General features: G+C 32.4%; 1 protein-coding gene across 3 annotated transcripts in view; it reads right to left on the bottom strand.

Annotated features, from left to right (window-relative positions):
• Nucleotides 1-718: 718 nt before the first annotated feature.
• The window catches only part of shaker (potassium voltage-gated channel protein Shaker), an 88,130-nt gene continuing 70,204 nt past the window's right edge, over nucleotides 719-18,644 (bottom strand). For 2 of the 3 annotated variants that reach the window (XM_018545102.1, XM_018545105.1), the window contains 7 exons: nucleotides 13,880-14,003; nucleotides 11,627-11,892; nucleotides 10,721-11,364; nucleotides 8,813-8,942; nucleotides 2,734-2,924; nucleotides 1,862-2,029; nucleotides 719-1,770 (listed from right to left, as the gene is read on the bottom strand). In XM_018545102.1, the coding sequence (XP_018400604.1) occupies nucleotides 1,869-2,029; nucleotides 2,734-2,924; nucleotides 8,813-8,942; nucleotides 10,721-11,364; nucleotides 11,627-11,892; nucleotides 13,880-14,003 (1,516 nt within the window). In that variant the 3' untranslated portion in view covers nucleotides 719-1,770; nucleotides 1,862-1,868. Of the gene's footprint in view, nucleotides 1,771-1,861; nucleotides 2,030-2,733; nucleotides 2,925-8,812; nucleotides 8,943-9,002; nucleotides 9,133-10,720; nucleotides 11,365-11,626; nucleotides 11,893-13,879; nucleotides 14,004-18,644 lie in introns of all 3 variants that reach the window. The other variant, XM_018545103.1, reaches the window with a different exon arrangement.

Genomic DNA, 18,644 nt, shown 5'->3' with positions numbered 1-18,644 from the left:
GTGCATGCTAATTGTCATCATTGTTTTGCTTCTGCAAGCAATCATCCACGATTTTCAGGAAATCGTTATTGATCATATCGAAGACAAAAATATCAAATTGCATATTTGAGATACTGAAATTATTATTTTTGGGCATAAAATTCGCGCGCCACTGGCAGACATCTTCGGTTTTTACTATGTAATGTTTCGATATTTTTTGGACGTTTCTTATCATTACAATTGCTCATACCGTCTTTATTCGTATTTGACGTATTGTATAATATCTCGGAATTCGCTATTCAGACGATATTTACACCCCCGTCACTTAATACTGATACGTAATTTCTCTTTGTTTAGATACGTCTAAGCGTGAAGATAATTTTGAATATGCGAATAGATACTTCTTACATATGTTAAGAGAGAGTTTCAAACATAACCATAATATAAAATTATTGTAATTTCAATATCAATGAATAATTTTTGTGAAAAATGTAATCTATATAGCAATTTCTATTTTCTATAATTTTAAGCAGCGGGGGTGCAATTCAGAATTGCTAAAGTAATTTTTCACACGTGGATATTGTAAAAATTATTTGAATCATCATTTCTGATTACGGTTATCAATAATTTAAAATTGAAATCTATTTTTCATTTTTAAGAAATAATTCAACTTCATCAATCAACGTTGACATTATCGCTTTATCAGCATTTAAATATGTTACATATGCAAGTGCGTGAATAAGACAAAAAATAAATCCTATTGTCGAATAACGTATTATGTAATGGCAAATTGATTCGAAAATCTTTCTCAGTGTCCTTTGTTTAAAAAAAGAAAAACAAAGGAACAGAACAGTCTACGCCGTACACACACTGCATCTTTTTCTCTTTTTCTCGTTCTCTCTCACCTCCCTACCTTCTTCTCTCTTTTTCTTTGTCTCTGTAGTCACTATTCAGTCCTTTATTCTTGATGCATCTTTTACAAGCTTTCTTGTCGCTTTCCCTTTTTCACCTCCGCAAACAGCATTTTCTGAACGTTCTCGCATTCGCGATAATCATAAAACGTACTTTGTTACCCTCACCCTATATGTACGGTACTCAATTAATTTATATTGATAATAATTAATATAGTATTATCTGGTACAATCCCCATTTGTTACTTCCGCTACTCACCGGCTCCTCCTTCTTTATTTTACCTGTTTAGTATTCTGAAAGGTGGAGGAGCCCGCAAAGACGGGGGGATACTCGACAGCGCTTGTACGAAAACGCCGTGATGTTTCTTTAGTATCATTTGTTATATCTTTATTTTTTTTTATTTTGAACACTGGAGTCGGTGGTGTCGGGGGTTGGGCCGCACGCGTGCACGCTCGCACGCGGACGAGGAATATCCCGTCCCCTTCGTTCGTACGTGGGTCCTTACGCGGGGCGCAAGCTCGTTGAGAAGGTGGGAAAGGTGATGATGTCTCGAAAACGGGTTACAGATTCATCCCCATCTCTAGCTCTTCACACACCCTTGGATCCACCTCACTCTCTTCTGTTTCTCTAACGTCTCAGATGGAAAAAGCTGTCAAATCGACTCCCCGAAGGATCATGATCCCGATGAGCTTTCGCGTGTTTTTTGACCTGAGATGTCCCTCGCAATGACGGACCTGGACAGGCTAGCGAGTGATGCCAACCGCTTACGACTATGATGACGGGTGAAGGAGGCCTACGTCAGGCACCGCAGGGAAATGCAGATGCATCCCTTTGACAATTGGCTCAGTAACGGCCACCACGTTGCCACCGTCTCCTTCACTATAATCGATCCGAGATGGGAAATAAAAATATCGATTGCAATACCGATACCGATTAAGTATTACATCGATATTAAATTTACAATGCATACCTAGTAGTCAGACGTCAGTCTCGATACTCATGCAAGCTGGATTGATATTATTATTGTGACGAGGATTGCAATTTGACTTCTTCGTAATCTCCTGATGAGAGAATAAGGTGCCTTCTTCTAACTCCATCATATCCGACGAAGATTCTGACATCGAGATCTTCTTCATACCTGAAAGATACACGCACGTATTCTATAAAACTTTCCATTCATTTTTTATCTCTCTTTGTGAATACCGATCTTAACAATACTTAAAATGACATATACAATACGTTTAGTAAACTACAAAATTGATTGAATATGACAGGATTTTCAAACAAATTTATTTTATCTAATATATATAGTGTTTTTTTGCAATATTTTGAAGCTACAATGGTACAAAAATTACTTATCGAAATCACTTTGATTTAGAGATGGATAATGTTAAAAAAAAATTGAATGTCAAAAAATCGGTTTCTAAAAACACCAGATTTCCCGTAATTGAGAATATGTTGAAAAAACCAAGATTAATCGATTAATCCAAAATTTTTTTTTAAACAAAACAATTTAATATTCAACTCATTTAGAGAAGATCAACTGATCTTGAGGATAAGAAAATTTGTTTTTTTTTCTTTATTTAAATTTTTTAAGTAATAATTATTTAAAGTTTTTTGAGAGAAAATTGAGTCTAAAAACATTGAGAATTCAAAGATACTAGCACTTAATCGATTCTTTACAAAAAAAATACTCGAATATTGATTCATTGATATTTTTTGTCCATCCCTACCTTTGTCATTAATTTACTTTTTTTTACGAAAAACAACCTTTTAAATAATTCTTGATCAGTGATAGAAACTCAATAACAATAAATTCATATAACAAATAATGCGATGTACCTAAGGTGCCAGGAAGATACGGGCAACTAGTAACGTGATTGAAATTCTGCGATTGCATCTCCTCCTGGTCAGTCTCACGATGATAAAAGTAGTTGAAATTGGATACAATTACGGGAACGGGTAGAGCAATCGTCAAAACACCGGCGATTGCACACAACGAGCCCACAATTTTTCCCCAAACCCCGACGGGCCTGCAACAAAACGGGGAGAAATATCGTATCAAATATCATGCGTGCAATGCGGTATGTTAAGCTCGATCTACAATCAATCTAATACGTCAATTTTAAAATTGACGCATCAGATTGTCGCAACAATCTTGCGACCTGCTATCCGCGTTCTGCGTGCTATGTAGATCGGGCTTTATAACGTAGCGATTTGGGATTATGATCACAAAATTTTACTTGGTGCTAGGTGTGGTGTTTCTATCTTTGTGTGAGTCTGCCGTGTTTAGTGTGACGCTACTTAATACGGTACTGGTGGCAGTAGTTACATGACAATCCGCGTGCATTGGCAGAATGTTAAATGAAGTAGACTATGCCGTAAAAAATATTGCGTATCAATTATATCTATTATATATTAAAACAATTCACTTTACACACATTTCACCTTATTAATAAAATTGTATTAAGAAAAGATCATCTCTCTCATTGTCAGTAATATTTTGACATGTAATATTTTGACAGCTTACACCTTCGATTTTGCATTCTGCCAACGTGATACGATCCCATAAATTTTCGACCGTATACAAACATAGCATGATGCATTTAGTATAAGCGAGCAGCCTAGACTAGACTAAAAAACTAATGTAAGGACTCGCGTTAAAATGATCTCTTCATAATGTACTACAATTTCTTAGAAAAAGAATATTACGTTATTAGTCCACTGAAAATAATTCGCTAACTAGTACTATTTTATATTCCATGAAGCCCGATTTGCATAGCATGCAGAACGCAGGTCGTAGATAGTACAAGCTTGCAATCTGCAACTCGCTTTCTGCGTGCTATGTAGATCGATTTATAATTTATACATTGACTCTGATCGGTCAATTTATTCGGCTACATTTGATCATACCAGTAAAGTCAGAATAATTCGATATACCAGTGATGCACATGAGTAGAGAGACTAGCACTTGACTGAATCGATGCTTTGAGTTTTCAAAGTAGAACAAAACAATCGAGTATCCATCTTCTCTTTTGCTGATATTCGCAAAATGTGCCAGAACAATGACTCGTTGTGTATCAAAAAAGCACGAAAGATTATGGCATTTTTATTAGTATTGAATAAAAATAGCTCAATACTCCGAAATCATTTGAATGTTTAATATTGCAAAAACTGCGTTAATCAATTATACTGTTATCAATACCTTATATACCTTATATACGCACATACATACATTAGCGTATATTCTACAGAATTAAGAGTTAAGCAATTACACAAATTATTAGTCTTATGGTGTTAACTATGCTTTGAAAACAGCTAAACAAAATTCTTTATATAAAAAATGGTTATGTATATCTTTTAATTTTTAAATTTAATTAGTCCAAATTTTTTGTTGTTAGCCAGCATTTAATCGGAGAAGACGCTAATTTTATTATGAGCGAAACATAAATTCAATCGAAGCTCTCGCCTATCGAACGAATCAACTGACTCAAATATAAATCAAACATTAGTGATATACTATTCAAATATGAATGAAAAGTTTATTACATGCTTTCTTACACCCTCTTCCTACATACTTTCTCATTTTAGCATACCACTAAAGGTATTTCTAATTTATCAATTTGAAAATTAGCTTAAACAATTAATTTGACAAATTGAACAAATAATGGGTATTTTATTAATTAAATAACATTAAAATATATATGATTCACACAAAAAAGTTAAAAGAATGATTTACGATTAATTTATGCTGATGATTGATTAGATCAAAACAACAAATTCATTACTTTTGTCAATTAATTATTTTTTATTAACATTTGATATAGCAAATTCATGGAGATATACAAAACAACTCGCCAGTATCTATACAGCACTAACAATAAATAATTAAAATAGATATTGTATTAGTTTCAAAAAAAGAAATTTTACTCGTAAAAGATGTTATGTATTATACTAAGGATTTTCATAATGCATGACCAATAATGATTATATTAATAGCAATGGCATAGTCACGTGGAAAAATGGGGTCGAGCAAGAAAATAACATTTAAAATATAACGACATAATGATAATAGAATGACTATTGTAATGATAATAGTTTTGACAATCGCATGCTGGGCAATCGTCAAACATGGACGCATGCATTAGACCTTTTTATAAATAAAATTTTGTAAAATTAGAAAATTCAGAAAACTTTTATAATCGCGCTCAAAGAAGAATCAAGTTACCGAGAAAGAAATCAAACAAAATGAGTTTGAACGAAATAAAAAATCTGAATAATTAAGAATTATATTATCTCTGTGTAGATAATTAAGTTAAAAAAAAGTGTAACTCGATTAATTCGCTGGTCGAAAATCACACGATCACAAATGGTAATCTTTTAGATGTAGGGACACATTTTTTATTATTTCTACGTATCAAAGTAATGCAATTACATTTCATTCCGCTGAGAAATATATCTAATTGTAAGCCAAGGTAAAAAAAAAACGAAGTTAGAATTTATACGCCTATTAGAATTTGAAGAATCACGATCGACTCATTTTTTTGCTCAGGAGATCTTCCTATAAATGATATATTCGCTATTTCAAAAACTTCCACTTGATATCCACGTGATTAAATAGTATCATGCGTGAGCCATGCGGGTTGATGTTAATCTGCGATCATTTAATAGGCAAACAACATTCGCTTTTGCTCAAAGTTGATCACGTCATTGATTGTGTTATCAAGTTACTTGAAATAAAATAAATAAAAAGGAACTATAGGTCGCGCATGGTCTTGATATTTTTCTACGTTAATAACAAAATTAATTAGTGAAAATTGTAATATATATATTAACATATAAATTTTCTCCGTACGTTCTTTATTTCATTATTATTTATTTCTGTTTTTAATAAATAATGTACTTTTCTATTAATTTGTAAGATAAATTTATATATTTAAAGATGAAATCTATTATTTATTGATCGTTAATACTCAGCATATGGTTTTTCTGGACAATTGGACGACAACCGACAATGTACAATGGGCAAATGTCATGGTCTTACAAACAATATTGGTCATTTATAGTGCGAGTTCATCAAACCGCGATGTAGAGGTCATCGGAAGTAGAATAGCCGCGGCTGCCTGGATACCTCGCGGTGGCGCGCATTTCGCGGGTGTGCATCGATCGATACGCAAGAACACCGACGAGATACTATTAAAGACCGTCAACCTGAACAAATTTTCAGCCTTACAAAAAGGACCTCAAGGACCTTGGTAATTGAGCCGGAGGTAATTGAAGAATGCTGACGTTATCGACCATTGATATAAATTTGCAATTATTAATACAAATATTTGGATAATATATTATTAAATTCATGATTTTTTTATTATATAAATATTCCATAAATAAGTATGCATTCTTGTAATGCTATAATACTTTATATATTGCCACAAAATTACATTTTTTTTCTCTGGAATTATCATCTTTGATAATTAAATTCCGATAATAATATTAAAGTCACAGCTATAAATACAAATCGAATATTATTGAGTTTGAAATAAATGTACATTTCTATGAAACTAATAAATCATAAAATTAATACTATATTATCACAGCTCCTTATTTTTATTACTTAGATTTCAACGAGAACGTGAACACCCGTCAAGAATGTCTTAATCTTTAATAATATTTCGTCGATGACAAAAGTATAGCATAATACGGCGATTTCGAATCTCTACATGATTCTTTTCGCTCCGGTTCCGAAATGTCTGAAGATACTTATTGATTTACGAAAAGCAATTACTCGAGAGGCCTTCTAGGTCGCATTACATCAAAAGTTCATTTCAAGAGAGGAAAATCAAAAGTATCCAAAGATTTCATTCAATTATCAAAGAATTAAAGTAACAGAATTAATTGAAACTACCTTTCTTTTAAATCTGAAAATAGTATATATTTAACACAATTTTATTTCTTGAATACAGAAGATATTTTTAAATTTTCTAAAATTTACAACCTAATTAAATCTTGTGATGACTTAACATTAAATGAGTAGATATTGAGAATATTTTTCTCGATATCTATACGATATAATTCTTAGGAACCACGTTTGAGCAAATGGCGAAATGCATAATGCGCAAGAGAAACAATAGGCATCGTCAAAACCTTTATGAGCGTCGAAATTGGTGTTGCTGATGTGATCTGAGCTACACTAATTTTATACATTCATACGTTGGCGCGAAGTGCCGAAAAAGCTACTACATAATAGCTCTAGAAAATTCACGGATATACTAGATATAGCATGTTTTAATGATGCGTTTCGTATGAATTTAGAATAAATTAATTTTCAAGAAAAGTTTGATTCTTTTGCAATATAAAAAAGAGTAAATAGCCAAAACAAAAGTATTGTGAAATGAATGAAATAGAATACGAAATGTAATCTATTTATTAAAATATTATGGATCTAATTATAGGTTGCATAATTAGAAAATGATGTGATAAGTAGTAGTTTTTATTCGCGATATTTGAAGTCTTCTGATCATGATTGAGCAACATGTAATAATATGAATTTCATATAAAATGCTTCTATCAAATTTAATATTAAATAATGCTTATGAAATATGATAAAAAATTTATAAAACCTAAAATATATGAAAGATTCTAGTAAGAGATATTGAATTTTAATATAAAGATGAAATACATAAAAGAAATATCAGTTTAATAATTAATAAGTGCGCCGATAAAAGATCAAAAGGAATTGGAAAAGTTTATCAATTTTACTCAATTCAATAAGAAAAAATACCTAATATCCATATTTACAAAAGCTTTAATCATTATCTTGAAATATTCTACATAAACAGCTTAATTATACCATATAATGGTATTATATATAATTATATAGCATGATTAAGCTTTTTATATGGAATTACAATGATATTATAACATACTATTATATAATTATCAAATTAAAGATGGATTCCAAATTAAACAAATTTATATTTTGCATACATTTTTATAAAAAACGTTCAGTTAGTTTAATTAAGTTAAAATTATGTTCCCGTATACGATAAAAAAACTTTTACTTATCAAAATTTCGCGTTAAATATATACTGTCCATTATTACTAATTTAAAACAAACAAGAAAATACATGATCAACGTAGAATAATTAAAGCGTGCTTCAAGAAACGCGTGCCAATTAAAAGAAAAGGTAAAAAGGAAAAAAAAGTGATTGCGCCAACAATCTCGACTAATCTGTACAGAATACAATTCAATAATTATTGCGTAATATTAATAATATTCGCATTTTTGCGTGCCGACTGTTGTATCTTTATTAGATCTATAAATTTATTTAGAATTTGTATTTTTTAAAATTATTTTAGTACTAAACTTTTAGTCAATGTTGGTGCAATCTCAAAAAATGTTGATCTCTCTCTCTCTCTCTCTCTCTCTCTCTCTCTCCCCCTCTCTCTCACTTGCTTTCTCTCTCTCTCGCTCGCTCGCTCGTTCGCTCTTTCCCTCTCAATCTCATATCATCCCTCCCCTTCCTTCCACCCTTTTTATGACTCTCCCTCCATCTTTTTTGTGTTTTCTTCTTCCTAAATTTCTCTTTCTCGCTTTGTTGTGCCCTCTCTTACTCTCTGCTACTCTTTTTCTTTCCTTCTTCACCTCTCTGTCCACTCTTCCTCTCTTCTGTTGTCCTTTTCCCAATTTCTTTACTTTTTCCGGCATCCTCCTTTTAATTTTTTCCCTATCTCTTCTCCTATTTCTTTCCCCTTCTTCCCTCCCTCTTTTATCTCCTGGCCCCCCCCATCTTTCTCGCTCTCTCTCTTTCGCTCTCTCGCTCTCTCGTTCTCTCTCTCGCGCCTTTTCTCAACGACCTAAACGGTCATTGTTTTTTGCGGGCATTAACTAAAGTCTTAAATGAAAGTGAGTACATCATACGTCATGTCACCATAGCCCACGGTCGTCATCGTGACAACGGCCCACCAGAACGCGTCCGGAATGGACTTGAAGTACGAATTCTCGGAGCCGGCCTCCGCGAAGTATACCGCCGACGAGAATAGCACCACACCTGCAATGCAAGGAAGAAAACACCGGTTCAGTGGGTTTAACGCCCCCGGTGGCTCTGTACCTCATGTCGCCGTAGCCCACGGTCGTCATTGTGACCACCGCCCACCAAAACGCGTCCGGTATCGATTTGAAGAAGCTGTCCTGCGTGCCGGCCTCCGCGAAGTAGACTGTCGACGAGAACAGCACCACACCTGCAACGCACACAAGAGGAAGGCACGTGTCAGGACGGTATACGTCATCGTCCACTCGCGTCGTATACATCGGTCTCGCGGACGCGAGGATCCGACTACTGAGATCGTCCGATCCGTTCGTTTTCCTGATCGCACCTGGAATTGTCCATGTGACATACGTGTATCCCAGGATTAAACAGAATTATTTATGATCCAGGTAATCGGTTGATCGCACTTGGACTGTCCACATGGTATACGTTGTAAGTACATGGCTCAGTTATTAGAATCATCCAATCTGGATGATTTCATCATCACACCTGAAACACTTGGACCTACAATGTCCACATTCTAGAACTAGAATCAACTGATTGCCTTTCAATCAATTTCCAATTCAATTTTCAGTTGAAAATGTGTCAAATAATTTTTTTTATGAGAATCTACTCGTCTTTCAATAGCAAAGAAAACATTTCTAGAAACCTAGTACATTTTTATTGTTGTCTTACTATATGTTGGTATAGTGGCTCATTCAATAACAGAAAACTTTTCCCTGTAACATTGAAGCGTTAGATGTATGTGTGTGTCGAATTTTATTTTTGAAACAGCGGTAAAATATAAAAGGATATATTAATTTGTACAGAATCTCGGAATTATAAAATGTAATATTTTCATAGATTACAGTATACCTATATAGTTGTAAAATAGTAATACTTTAATAAGTTAAGTAAAATTTAGAAAAATTGAGCCAAAGATAATTAAGTTTCATCAGGATTTCTGAAAGAGAGAGTGTTGTATCTCTCAATTTTCATTCTATAATTAATCAATTTATAAATTTTAAATAATCTTATTACATAAAATATGTATATTAGTATAATCAAGAAATTAATTTTAAAAACTAAAAAATAATTATAATATCGTAATTATGATATCAAAAATAAAAATTCTACCAAGGTTTCGACTTTTGAAAGTTTCTAAATTGTGCTCATTAAACGAACGAGATATTATAAATCCTATTTACTCGTTTTGTTTGACGATAATGAGTATTCATGTAGAAACGATTATACACACACAAAGAACCAAAAGTTTCAAAACAATAATGCAATAGCAAAAGCTCGATGACTTTCCGATTTTCATAAAATGCAATTTTATTTTTTTAAACATTTTCTCTCTTTCTCTTTCTCCTCCTTTTTTCCTTTTTCTTCATTTCCTTCTCCCTCCTTTCCTCCTTCTTTCTCTTTCTTTTTCTTCCTTTAACTTAATTAATCTTTTTAGATTAATTACATGTATAAGTCTTGTATATAATATAGCAATGCAATTTAAATATTATTAAAATTATATTCCATGCGTATATAAATAAAACTCTTTATATATATTTTTAATGAGTAATACAGCTAACGCAAATAACAAAGTTCAAAGATTCGTGTATATCGTTTTAGTACATCTGTAAATATCGAATCCAGAAAAATATATTTATAAATATAATATTACATTAAAAATACTCAACATACTATTTATAGATTTTGTAAGCTTAATTCATATAAAATCAATAATAAATCTTTAATTCTTATCTTATTCTTATCACTAATCGTTCCAAAAATATTATGAAACTCACCGATGAAAAGGAAAAAGATGAGCAACCCGAGTTCCCTCATGGAGGCCTTGAGGGTCCGCCCGAGGATCTGGAGGCCTTTACTGTGTCTGGATAACTTGAATATCCGAAACACTCGGACCAGCCTGATCACCCTGAGTATCGCCAAGGACATCGCCTGGTTCGTACTTTTATCCTGCGGGCTTACCGGTGCCTTGGGTAAATTTAGCGTGTCCTCCTCCTCAGCCACTACCGTGGCGAGGGTGATGAAGTATGGAATGATCGCGATGATATCGATGATGTTCATTACGTCACGGAAGAAGTTGAATTTATTTGGGCAGGCGAGGAAGCGCACTGTTAACTCGAATGTGAACCAGATGATACAGATAGTCTCTATTAGGAAGAACGGGTCCGTGATGTCCGGCACTTCGTCCTCCTCGATTTTCGTGCCATTCGTCGTCGTGTTGAAGACTTTATAATGTTTGAACTCGGGTAACGTCTCCAGGCAGAAGATCACGATCGACAGGAGGATCACGAACACAGAGATTATAGCGACCACCCGGGCACCCTGCGAGCTTTCCGGATATTCGAACAAGAGCCAGACTTTTCTCTGAAACTCATGTGACGGCAGCGGCTTCTCCTCCTCCTTGATGAAGCCCTCGTCCTCCCTGTTTGATCGATTGTTGCTTCATTAATATGATACCGATTACTTCTATTAAATTTTCTATGGACTATATTCATATTTGTGTATTTGCAGTGATATACAATAATTTAAAAGTTTTCTTTAAGAATTGTAGTGTTGCAGAATCAAAGTGTTATTTTTGTATCATTTGATTCAAGGATTTATGTAATGGAATTAAAAGAAAACCGATGTTTACATTAATTGCAATAACTAGGTTACATTAAGAACCAACAGAGCTATGCTCGTACCTAAACTTGTTGGTAGCCATCTCGCCCAGCTCGTAGAACTTGATTTCTTCGGAGAAGACATCGAGCGGGACGTTGACCGGGCGGCGTAGACGGCCGCCGCTCTGATAGTAGTAGAGTATGGCATCGAAGGAAGGTCGATTCCGATCGAAAAAGTATTCGTTGCGCAGTGGATCGAAGTATCGGAGCCGCCGTGACGGATCGCCGAGCAGCGTGTCCGGAAATTGGTTCAGCGTACGCAGCTGTGTTTCAAACCGTAGTCCGCTCACCTGTCGATTGCAATAATCGATTATTGGTACGGTGGCGCCACGCTGGGCGGGGCGCACCGTTCAAGCAGTTAATTGGAACGGAGGTGATTGTCGGGGGCTGCTCGTTTCACAAAGAGACTAACGTATTATTAGGGATTGTCACATCGATCGCGAGTGGACCACCTACTTAACATTGTTAACTTATGTCGAGTGGTTTGATAATTTTAAAGGAAGTTTCTAATATATATATATATATAATACCAAGCTTTTTAAAGTAATTTTAAGTTACATTTTGCGTTAGTGATCAAATTGAGAATTAATTATATTGACAAAAATAAGATATTTGTGATTATGTTATCATTAAAAACTATAGATAAATATTTGCTACGTTGAATTTGTGAATTAAAAAATACATATAAAAATGTAAATTAAAAAGAAAATTTTTTAACTCTTAAATCAACAACACTATTACTAAGAAATTGTGTAAAGATGATATTATGAAAACAAAAATATGTCTAAATAATGAATTATAAGTTATAAAGACTGAAACAATTTAAAATTACCGATTTTTCAAGTAGATAATCATCTTACAATTAGTACAATTAATTTAAAGACAAACAACAGAATTTATTAATTTTCTTTTTTTAAGCACAAAATATTTGATTTTCAATTGATTAAGTAATCGATTTGTCATTGTTAAGAAAGTAACGAAAAATATATAAAAATTTTAACAATTTTAGATTCAACAATAGCGAGTCAATTAAGTCACTCACTCTTGGAGAACCGAATTCACGTTTAAGAAAAACAGAAATATTCTTGGTAAAATAAAAACAAAGAGAGGAAACGAAAAAAAAAAGTAAAGGCAGCAAAATGTAAATCTAGCAACAAAATATTTTCGTCCTGTACAAATCTATTTCTTAAATAAAACTACGCTCAAGGATCAACGAGTAGAAAATATAATACGATGCATGGCCCATTCGTCATAAAGGAACAACGTTCCTTTAAAAAAAAAATCAAAAGATCATTTTCATCATTACAAAAAAAATTTATTTAGATAATATCCAATTGTACTTCAACTTTTTTAATATTCTTCTTTTAATTGAGACTGGAAGAAAAAGCATTTATCATACTAGTGCACGTTGCACGCCGATTCTTACACCCACACGCTTCACCCACGCGTCATGTGGCGTGCTTTGACCTCAGTCGAGTTTCCATGCCCACCGTGAGACAGAAAGAAAAAAAAGAGGAAAAATAAGTAAAATACATCGATTAAATCGATTGCTGTAATTGGCGCAATGCAGTCGTGTCATCCGCGAGGACAGATAATTCCGTTCACACAATATAACCTTGATGCTATATCGCCTCCGATTCCAAGACGAACTTGGATGATCGCCAAAACGCAGTCTGTAGGTCACTTCATGTCTTGAGATAATCTCACTTCGTCAAAAAAAAGAAAGCGTGTGAATGTCGAACCGGACTGGAATTACCTACGTAATAAAAATACGCGATAATTCCGACCATTATAGTGATAAAAGAAACTTGTTACAGAGAAACAACGAGAAAAAAAAAACAAATTAAAGAACAATATTAAAATGGAATTATATTTACATATGAGAGATCAGTAGTATATTTTACTGCCTTTGCCTTGAGAACCGTCGAATCTAGGATTTATGGCATTCGCGATATTAAAGATCCGTGGTGCCAAGGCTCCGTAAAGACGAAACTTTTTTGGCATTTGGAGTCGAACATTTTTCAATCCAAGAATCAGTGGCGCCAAAGGTTATAAAGAGCCAAAAGTTTTTAACATGTCTCTTAAGAATTCTTTAACCTGATACAAAATAAAAATATTATAATGTAAGGAATATCTTTTCAAAACCATGAAACGCTTTGAGATATATCATTGGAAAGATCTTTTCAAGACTTTTATCATTCTGTTTATCATTCTGGAAGCATCGAATGTGGTAATGCAAAACATTGAAAACGGTTAAATGATCAAATTCTCACTTACGTTGATGACGACCCTTTCGCAGAAATCATGATCGTGCGGTATGGGTTCGAAGTGTGTGACGCCTGTGTATTGGGTGTGGGGGTTCGTCCCATCCTCGTCCTGGCTGCTGAGTTTCGGCAGCGATCTATAATAATCATAGTCATAACGTCGTTAATAACTCTCTAGTAGCACGTTCGAGAAGTTATAATGCGCTGTTTTTTCAGTATACCTGACATATGCATGACATATAGCTTCATAGATCAGAGGAAGATTCTCTCATAAAAATGACTACATTATGCTATATTAGAAAGAAAGATTCATACGTTGATCTAGAAATATAGTCTAATAAAATTTGTGTAGCGCATACAAAACCATTCCAAGACTATCTCACTAATGTGTAGCACAAAAATTTATTAAAACTTTTATATTGATATGAATATATTTTACATTAGAAATTACAGATTAAAATTATAGACTGAAAGTTGTACATCGTAGATTGGATTTATTGTAGAAATTTATCAAACACACTTTCATTGATTTTTAATTAACTATTTTATCGTAAATGTTGTAGTCTTCACATTAGGCAAGTACACTTTCAGTTTACCAGAAAGTGGTCCGCACAGGCTGTCTTATTAATAGATATTTCATAAACGCGTGATATACATGTCTACTAAGCTGCTATACTCGATGTTCTAATGGCTAAATAAAAATAGAAACACACCATGCATATCTATAATCTACAATATATATTCTGCGTATTAAAGCCTACTTATTAACAATCTCTATTGAAATTGATGTATATATACCGGTATCGAAAGTATGTCAAGCAATCGATGAATGCGCGTCGATTCTGGTGATAGTCAAACAGATGGGAAATACACGATTTGGATGACTGTCGAAGCAACAATCGGGAATTACGTCAGTATGTTGCCAAGCGCATAATTAACTGTCAAACGATCAAAATAGTAGAATCGAACGATTTCAAAAATATCTAACAACTTGGAAAACAATAGTATATCAGATGTAAAATAACACATTGAGTCAAATTAGCCTCTATATATTTTAAACGTATAAATAAAATTACTTAAACTCAATTAAATCATATAATGGATAGCATAGAATAGTATTATGATAAAATATAATCAAATAGCAAAGGTAATCAAATAATAAGTGTTGGGTGATATCTTTTTTGGAAATGAGTAAAAAAAATAGCTGTTCCTTTGAGAGCTCCAAAAATTAGCTCGACCAAACATTTCTCATAAAGAAACTTACATCTCATAAAAATTTATTCGTCTGGATAGATGCTCTTCTATAGCAATTTCACAACGGAAAGTTATTGTTACAGGAAAGACCGGTTTCGCTGAAATATTTGTTTCAGCTAGAAGCAGACCTGAAAATAATTTTATTGTACCATCAAATAAGACGTTCAAATTGTTAGAATGTCAAAACTTTTTGCAACGTTCATCTATATATATATGTATATATATATTATATTGTAATAATTACTTTGATGGTCTAGCAAAATTATTTTTAAACCCACATTTGACTAAATTCAAACATTTTCTATCTTTAGATACTTGAACAAAATCATTCTTTTTGTGTAATAAACAAATTTTTAATCGTTATAATACAATATGTTAAAGATAATATACATTTTGCCTTAAAAAGCTTCAATATAAGGCATCTTAATGATAATATTGAAAATATTGTATGTCTAATATCTAAAAATATTATACTTCTAATATCAAATAAGCAAGAAAAATAATATTAAATAAACAAAATATCTTTTTTCTTTAATATCATAAAGAGAGCAGACGAGATGAAAAATTGAAATTTTGAGCTGTGGAATATTACTACGACTAATAAATTCTTAACGAAATCGTGATTGTTTTGTATGTACTTGCTTGCCCGATTTTAAAAAATACCATAATAACACGAAAAAATTTAAACGAAATAACTTGATCCAGTTAAAGTTACCGAAATAATTCAGTTTAGTGTTTTTAAGATTGATCGTCGAACAGGCCACTTGAATAAGATGTAAAAGTCACCCACGACTAGTTGGCATTACTTTACGAATCCCCGATTTAGAAGCGAGGATGCATCCAGTCGATATATCTGGCGGGGGTTACGTCGATTGGCGATTTATTTTGGGGCGTCAATGGAAAGCCGATGCGACGAGGACAAACATCAATTTTGAAGTCCGTGTACCCCCGGAGCGTGATAGAAATAGCGCAACGTAGTGGCGGAAATAGCCACTACGCGATCCTACGCGATAACTACCGATGGCACGTGCCGCCATGAAGAAGAATTTCACGTGCAACAAATAAACGACGTGCTTACGATATTTCAATCATTCGTGTGAAATTTCAGAAAATCGATAAAAAGGAGCTTTTCGCAATAATTGTTTTAATACTAAATATCCATTAAAAACAGCATATCATAATCATTCGTATAAAGTCATCATAATCGCTACAAAAGTAAAATAAAAAGTAATTGTAACGTTTCTATACAAAGCGCAGCATTGCAGCGGTACTGTTAAGCTTTTTAATACTAGAATATGGTATATTTTATGCGCACGATGATATATGCAATCATCTACAATCCCAAGGAACACAGAACTCAGATTATAATTCGAAATTTTCGATATATGTATCTTGATTAATGTAAGATACACGACGTGCATTGTATCATTTTAACATTTCGACAACCAAGCGTAATGCGTAGACTATTACGTATATTACGCATAAATTGTTCCGCCTATAATAATTACGATAATTATTAAGTCATTATATAAAATGTCTTACGTGTACAAAAATTTAACAAAATAGACATTCTCACAAATCTTAAAATGTTCTTCAATTTTTCACGTATTAAATAGCAATGATAGATATTAAATTTTTTTTTCAGATTCATTCATTTAATCTATATGTTCCATTTTCATTCGTGAATTTCATGAATAAAATTACTTTATTCATAAAATTCATTCATATGAAACATAAATATTTTATATTGTTTATTGTAAAATGTTTTCAAAAATTTCTTTATAAACTTTTCCTAATTTGGATATTCTTGATCCGGTATTTATTAATGTCGAATGATAAAAGAGCTGTTACTTATTACGGATGGTTGGCTCCTATCAAAAAATATATATAAGTGTAAAGACCTGTAATGACGTGAACCTAGTCTAGTAATTACCTTTCGAGAATTAATTCCATTTATTTAATATGCTATCTAAGTGTATTTCCAAAAAATAACTGATTAAAAGAAATAAAAGGAAGAAAATGGAAGAAAATAACAAACTATACAATTAATTAGGTAGTGATAAAAAAAAAGTATCGATTCTTATGATTTGCGATTATCATGCAGACTAGAGAGTACATATACATATATTTGAATATGTAGTTAATAAAAACATGATATATTTGTAAATTTGTGAAAGTTTTTCATAAAACTTATTGATATTTACTGTTTCTAATAATTTTCGATGAAAAAATATTTTAAAGAAAGCATATTACTCAATCTGCAACTACTAATTGTAACGTGGAAACAATAATTTGTACGTATCATCTAATAAAATACTATTTTCTGTTTTCAAAAACCTATCTGTTATTTCAAATTTAATAAAATTATTTAATCCATATCAAGTATGGCTATTACCTTTTGCTCCACAATTTCCTCCTCACCGAAAAATGACGAAATAGAAAAAAAAATTTATTGAGCTCTTTTACCCTTCACTCCCCTCTATTTGCAACACTTTACATACAAGCATCGTTCTTCCTATTTTTGCCTGCGACCATTCATGTCTCGGCATAATCAAGCTGACCCATAAAGAAGAGATCGACAGCGAAAAAGACAAAAAGCTGACTGCACACAAATCTTCAAAGAGAAAGTTGCACAACCTGATCTTTAAAAAAGGTATAATCCAATTTAAAAAATAAGTTTTGATACGATATAACTTCTTGAAATATAATAAAATTATTTTCTTTCTGAAAATATAACTTTTTGGATTATCAAAATGTAGAATTCATTAGACGAAAATTAAAAAAATAAATCTACATAAATATTATTTTTATATAAAATTAATTTATATTGCTTTTGTGTATAAAAATTAAGAATTATACAACCGAAAACCATAGTCAATATATATTTATTATTATTGAAATAGTAAATTAACACACTAAAAAAATTATTTAAAAAATTTATTTATAATAAAGTTAAGAAATATAAAACTTAAAAGACACATTATATTAAAACTTCATTGAAATATTTCAAACAGATTTTTAATCGAATATGCATATATTTATATATATCATTTATATATTATCAGTTATTTTTTTATCTATTAGGTTAATTTATATATACTGCTCCTAGTCATGTAGTCCTGACTTTGTCAGGTTTAATTTAAAACTTTCTTAAGAAACTACCTCCTGCTACATTTTGCTTCTTAATGTGTCGTCCACATTTTTCCGCTGCATTGAGTGCTCCAACGAATAATAGAGGGGCCATTGCGGAGTGATGCGGCAGCACCCTTGACGATCTTTATGAAGTTATACAAAACGAAGAGGTGTGAAAGAAGCAAATATCAGGGAATAAAATTGAAAGATTCATTCGGTGAAAATGCAATTTAAAGATATTGTATTATATTATAATTTTGCACATTTAGGTCAAAAAAGTATAATACCGCGAATTTTCACAACAGATTTCTCGTACGATAATTTAATGATCAAAGCTGTCTCCTTAAGCTAGAATGTTCAGTTTTTAGTTATCTATAAAATCGATTTAATGA

This window comes from Cyphomyrmex costatus, unplaced genomic scaffold (assembly GCF_001594065.2).
Source record: "Cyphomyrmex costatus isolate MS0001 unplaced genomic scaffold, Ccosl1.0 scaffold474, whole genome shotgun sequence".
NCBI lineage: Eukaryota > Metazoa > Arthropoda > Insecta > Hymenoptera > Formicidae > Cyphomyrmex > Cyphomyrmex costatus.
The sequence above is the reverse complement of the archived record's forward strand: the minus strand, read 5'-3'. Positions and strand labels throughout refer to the sequence as shown.